The sequence below is a fragment of the Rutidosis leptorrhynchoides genome, chromosome 1 (assembly GCF_046630445.1).
Source record: "Rutidosis leptorrhynchoides isolate AG116_Rl617_1_P2 chromosome 1, CSIRO_AGI_Rlap_v1, whole genome shotgun sequence".
Classification (NCBI taxonomy): Eukaryota; Viridiplantae; Streptophyta; class Magnoliopsida; order Asterales; family Asteraceae; genus Rutidosis; species Rutidosis leptorrhynchoides.
In genome coordinates, this window is record NC_092333.1 from 154,794,661 (window position 1) to 154,801,283 (window position 6,623).

Sequence of the window (6,623 nt, forward strand, 5' to 3'; positions counted from 1 at the left end):
TTTGAATGTAAAACATTTGGCGTTGTTTATGACGTCACCTTTTATCATGAATGCAACTTGTTTTGAAAACGCATATAGTATTTGACCTTATAATGATCCTGTTGTTGATGGTCCGTACATGATGATTTAGTACGGGCGTCACACAAACATTGCAAAAGACTTCAACAATTAAAATGATTAAAACAAATCAAAAGACTTTAAAGTTTCAATAGACTTAATCAATTACTTGACTTGAAACACTTTGACTTCCAGCAACTTGACTTCCACCTTAATGACTTGTACTTGTACTTGCACCTGCACCTACTTTTCCATTTCTTGCACCTGCTTTTCCCTTTCTTGCACCCTCTTTTCCACAACCCCCTGAATTGTGACCCAACTGACCACACTTTTTACATGTTTTACTTTTCCCAACTCTTGATAACTTTCCATTCATCACCATGGGTTGCTCAATTTTAATTGTACTAGTAGTTCTTTTCTTCTTGACAATGGGTTTTTCTAATTCATTAGCACTTTTTCTTCTTTTCTTTTTTGGCCTGCCCACTTGTTTTTTGTGATATGGAGGTAGAAGTTTAGTTGGACAATCACTCTTTGTCCATAAAACTGATTCAGTAATAGGTTCTACCTTAAATGAATAAACCTTCCTCCATGTTTCCAACTTATACGCTGGATTAACCCAATCCTCAGGATCACCAACTTTCTCAGAATTCTGTGCCATCTCCCAAATACAAGCAACTGCATGTCTACATGGCAACCCAGTCAACTCCCAGTTTTCTACAAGTACATGTTTTTGTTCTTAAGTCAACAACTTGTTTGTCTAAAAAAGCATCAATTACTTGGAACCTGTCTCCCCCATTCCAAGTTGTATTATACCTATTTGCAGCCTTCTTATTCATTTCAAATAATCTAGTGGATGTAAGTGTTAATGGCCCATTTGATTTAGCAATTACCTTTTGAACTGTCACAATTCTTTTCATAAGATATTGCCTTAGATATTCTAAACATGTGATGACTGGTTTGTCTCTATCATCAACTAACTTGCTATTGAAGATCTCACACAAGTTATTCAATAACATATCACAAACTGACCTTCCTGTAAAGTGTGACCTGCTCCAATGTTTTGGTTGAATATCCATTACGAATTTACATGCACCTTCATTTTCTCTTCTTAGTTCCTCCATTGATTCATTAAATTCTTCTGTAGTTATTCTTGTGGCACATTTCCACACCAAGTCCTTGATCACTGGTCCTTTATACTCACCCTTCATATTTTCATAAATATGTCTCATACAATACCTATGCTCAGCATTTGGATATACCCTTGCCAGTGCTGGTACCAAACCCTAATCACAACATGTGTCTTATGGTGATCTTTCCTGAGTTCTTTTCTTACTCCATCCATTTTGCCTCTTATTACTGACACCAGGTCACTCGGGAGTGTGTCATTATTACGTTTAGTAATCAAAGCGTGTAGCATTAGACCATGGTTCAGATCAAAGGAATTCTTCATCTCGTAAAACCTAAAAAAAATACAAATTTAGAATGGGGGGAGAAAACTAGTTCTTTAGGGTCTGCTAGGGAAAGACCATTCAGATTCTATTTTCGGAAACTACACGAAAATAGAATATCTAACTCTAACAAAAATACATATTACCCTTAAAAATTTGAACCTTCCCACACTTAGTTAGCTGTGGTGTCAAAATTGTGATTAACTTCATCTTCAACTTCCATCGAACTATCTATGTAATGTTTAACCCTGTGACCATTAACTTTAAATTCAATCCCATTTGAATTTATTAATTCTACAGTTCCGTATGGGAAAACTCTTTTGACTATGAATGGTCCAGACCATCTTGATTTCAATTTTCCAGGAAATAGCTTGAATCGTGAATTGAAAAGAAGAACTCCGTCTCCTTCTTTAAATTCTTTTGAACTTCTGATTCTTTTATCATGTCATTTCTTCGTTCTTTCGTTATAGATTAACGAATTTTCGTATGCTTCATGTCTTAATTCTTCTAATTCATTTAATTGACTTAACTGTAGACGTCCGGCTTCATGTAAATCAAGATTACATGTCTTCAAAGCCCAAAATGCTTTATGTTCAATTTCTACTGGAAGATGACATGTTTTTCCGTAAATGAGTTTGAAAAGTGTGGTTCCAATTGGAGTTTTATAGGCTGTTCTAAAAGCCCAGAGTGCATCCTCCAATTTCATGGACCATTCCTTTGGATTTGACCCTACGGTTTTCTCTAGAATACGTTTTAAAGCTCGGTTGGTATTTTCAACTTGTCCACTTCTTTGTGGATGATAAGCAGTGGAGATTTTATGAGTTACTCCATATCTTTTGAGAACTTACTCAAGTTGATTATTACAAAAATGAGTACCCCGATCACTTATTAAAGCTTTCGGTGTTCCGAACCTTGCAAAAAGACGTTTTAAAAAGTTGACTACAACTCGTGCATCGTTAGTTGGGAGAGCTTGTGCTTCCACCCATTTAGATACATAATCAATGGCAACGACAATGTAGAGATTATTATGAGATTTTGGAAATGGACCCATAAAGTCAATACCCCAAATGTCAAATACTTCACATACTTGAATGACATTTTGTGGCATTTTATCACGTTGACTTATTTTTCCGGCCCTTTGACAAGCATCACAGGATTTGCAAAGAAGGTGTGCGTATTTGAAAATTATAGGCCAATAGAATCCAGCATCATAAACTTTTCTTGCTGTAAGTTGAGACCCATAATGCCCTCCTGTTGGTCATGTGTGACAATGGTTTAGGATTTGACTGGCTTTATCTCCGAATACGCATCGACGTATTATTCCATCGGGACAACTTTTAAATAAATGTGGATCTTCCCAGAAATAGTGTTTTATATCATAAAAGAATTTCTTTCCTTTTTGGTACGACAACCCTTTTTCAAGGAATCCGCATACTAAGTAGTTTGTATAGTCTGCAAACCATGGAATTTCATTATAATTGATCTTCAATAGATATTCATCGGGAAAGTTATCTTGTATGGCCGATTCATTTAGAACTTCTAATTCGGAATTTTCAAGACGAAAAAGATGATCAGCGCCGAGATTTTCTGCTCCCTTTTTATCTCGGATTTCAATATCTAACTCTTGTAGGAGTAAGATCCAACAGATTAATCGTGGTTTGGAATCTTGTTTCAAAAATAGGTATCTAAGAGCAGAATGGTCGGTATAGACCACCGTTTTAGCTAGAACGAGATATGAATGAAATTTGTCAAAAGCAAAGACAATAGCAAGGAGTTCTTTTCAGTAGTTGTGTAATTTGTTTGTGCTCCTTGTAATGTCTTACTAGCGTAATAAATAGTTTGAAATCGTTTTTCAATCCTTTGTCCTAAAACGGCTCCCATTGCAAAATCACTTGCATCGCACATGAGTTCAAATGGTAGATTCCAATTTGGAGTTATCATGATCGGCGCATTAGTGAGTTTTTCTTTAAGAATATTAAAAGATTTGATGCATTCATCTGAAAAGATGAATGGAGCATTCTTTTCTAGGAGTTTATTCATAGGAGTGGCAATTTTAGAAAAATATTTTATGAAACGTCGGTAAAAACCGGCATGCCCTAGAAAACTCCTAACTCCTCTAACATTGGTGGGATGTGGAAGTTTAGCAATTACATCTACTTTAGCTCTATCCACTTCAATTCCTTCTTTTGAAATTTTATGACCAAGAACGATGCATTCTTTAACCATGAAATGGCATTTCTTCCAATTAAGTACTAGATTTGATTGTTCGCATCTAATAAACATTCGTTCAAGATTAACTAGACATGTTTCAAAAGTATCACCGAAGACTGAAAAGTCGTCCATGAAAACTTCCATGCATTCTTCTATCATGTCGTGAAAAATTGCCATCATGCATCTTTGAAAGGTTGCAGGGGCGTTGCAAAGTCCAAATGGCATGCGTTTGTAAGCAAAAGTACCATAAGGGCACGTGAATGTGGTTTTCTCTTGATCCTCGGGTGTTATTGGAATTTAAAAATATCCGGAAAAACCATCAAGAAAACAATAGTAACTATTTCCGGCTAACCTTTCCAACATTTGATCAATGAAAGGTAAGGGAAAGTAATCTTTTCTGGTGGCGTCATTTAATTTTCTATAATCAATACAAACACGCCATCCTGTTACAATCCTAGTAGGAATAAGCTCATTTTTTTTCATTTGTGATGACAGTCATGCCACCCTTCTTAGGTACGCATTGAACTGGGCTTACCCATGGACTATCAGAGATTGGATAAATTAAACCTGCATCTAGCAGTTTAATAATTTCTTTCTTAACAACATCTTGCATATTAGGATTTAGTCTTCGTTGGCGTTGCACATACGTTTTATGGCCTTCTTCCATAAGGATTTTATGTGTGCAATACGAAGGACTTATGCCTTTAATGTCATGAATCTTCCATGCAATAGCTGGTTTATGAGCTTTTAGCACAGAAATGAGTTGAGATTTTTCATTTTCCGTAAGAGAAGACGATATTATTACAGGTAATTCAGATTCACCATGTAAATAAGCATATTCCAAATGGGTTGGAAGTGGCTTTAACTCTAATGTTGGTGGTTCTTCTATTGATGATTTATATCGATATCTATCTTCTTCTTTTAGCATTTGAAGTTCTTCTGTTGTTGGTTCATAATCATTAGCCATGAGTGCGGCTAACATTTCAGCTTCATCAATTGGTTCAGTTCCTTCTCCTAAAGAACATTCTCCTGTTCCTTGTAATTCTGGAAATTCTTCTAACAATTCTGCATGTGAATCTATAGTTTGAATATAATAACATGTATCATCTGCAGATTGCGATTCTTACCGAACACGTCTATTATTGCTTTAGCCGTGTTTAAGAATGGTCTTCCTAATATGTGTAGTGACCCGAACTTTTCTGTGTTTATATATATATTAAATGAAATTGATATTTATATGATTAAATGTTTCCAACATGTTAAGCAATCAAACTTGTTAAGACTTGATTAATTGAAATAGGTTTCATATAGACAATTGACCACCCAAGTTGACCGGTGATTCACGAACGTTAAAACTTGTAAAAACTATATGATGACATATATATATATATATATATATATATATATATATATATATATATATATATATATATATATATATATATATATATATATATATATATATATATATATATATAGTTAACATGATATTATGATAAGTAAACATATCATTAAGTATATTAACAATGAACTACATATGTAAAAACAAGACTACTAACTTAATGATTTTGAAACGAGACATATATGTAACGATTATCGTTGTAACGACATTTAATGTATATATATCATATTAAGATATATTAATACATCATGATATCATGATAATGTAATAATTTAACATCTCATTTGATTTAATAAACAATGGGTTAACAACATTTAACAAGATCGTTAACCTAAAGGTTTCAAAACAACACTTACATGTAACGACTAACGATGGCTTAACGACTCAGTTAAAATGTATATACATGTAGTGTTTTAATATGTATTTATACACTTTTGAAAGACTTTAATACACTTATCAAAATACTTCTACTTAACAAAAATGCTTACAGTTACATCCTCGTTCAGTTTCATCAACAATTCTACTCGTATGCACCCGTATTCGTACTCGTACAATACACAGCTTTTAGATGTATGTACTATTGGTATATACATTCCAATGATCAGCTCTTAGCAGCCCATGTGAGTCACCTAACACATGTGGGAATCATCATTTGGCAACTAGCATGAAATATCTCATAAAATTACAAAAATATGAGTAATCATTCATGACTTATTTACATGAAAACAAAATTACATATCCTTTATATCTAATCCATACACCAACGACCAAAAACACCTACAAACACTTTCATTCTTCAATTTTCTTCATCTAATTGATCTCTCTTAAGTTCTATCTTCAAGTTCTAAGTGTTCTTCATAAATTCTACAAGTTCTAGTTACATAAAATCAAGAATACTTTCAAGTTTGCTAGCTCACTTCCAATCTTGTAAGGTGATCATCCAACCTCAAGAAATTTTTGTTTCTTACAGTAGGTTATCATTCTAATACAAGGTAATAATCATATTCAAACTTTGGTTCAATTTCTATAACTATAACGATCTTATTTCAAGTGATGATCTTACTTGAACTTGTTTTCGTGTCATGATTCTGCTTCAAGAACTTCGAGCCATCCAAGGATCCGTTGAAGCTAGATCCATTTTTTCTCTTTTCCAGTAGGTTTATCCAAGGAACTTAAGGTAGTAATGATGTTCATAACATCATTCGATTCATACATAAAAAGCTATCATATTCGAAGTGGTAAACTAGTAATCACTAGAACATAGTTTAGTTAATTCTAAACTTGTTCGCAAATAAAGTTAATCCTTCTAACTACACTTTTAAAATCAACTATACACATGATCTATATCTATATGATATGCTAACTTAATGATTTAAAACCCGGAAACACGATAAACACCATAAAACCGGATTTACGCCGTCGTAGTTACAACCGGGGGCTGTTTTGGTTTGGATAATTAAAAACTATGAAAAACTTTGATTTAAAAGCTATACTTCTAGGAAAAT

At 33.7% G+C, this 6,623-nt stretch overlaps 1 protein-coding gene across 1 annotated transcript; it reads right to left on the reverse strand.

Moving 5' to 3' along the window:
* Positions 1 to 268: 268 nt before the first annotated feature.
* Positions 269 to 1,265, reverse strand: LOC139890398 (uncharacterized). The gene is made up of 2 exons (XM_071873285.1): positions 871 to 1,265; positions 269 to 740 (listed from the first exon to the last, which is right to left on the reverse strand). The coding sequence occupies exons 1-2, from the start codon at positions 1,263 to 1,265 to the stop codon at positions 269 to 271; spliced, it is 867 nt and encodes a 288-aa protein (XP_071729386.1).
* Between the last annotated feature and the right edge of the window lie 5,358 nt (positions 1,266 to 6,623).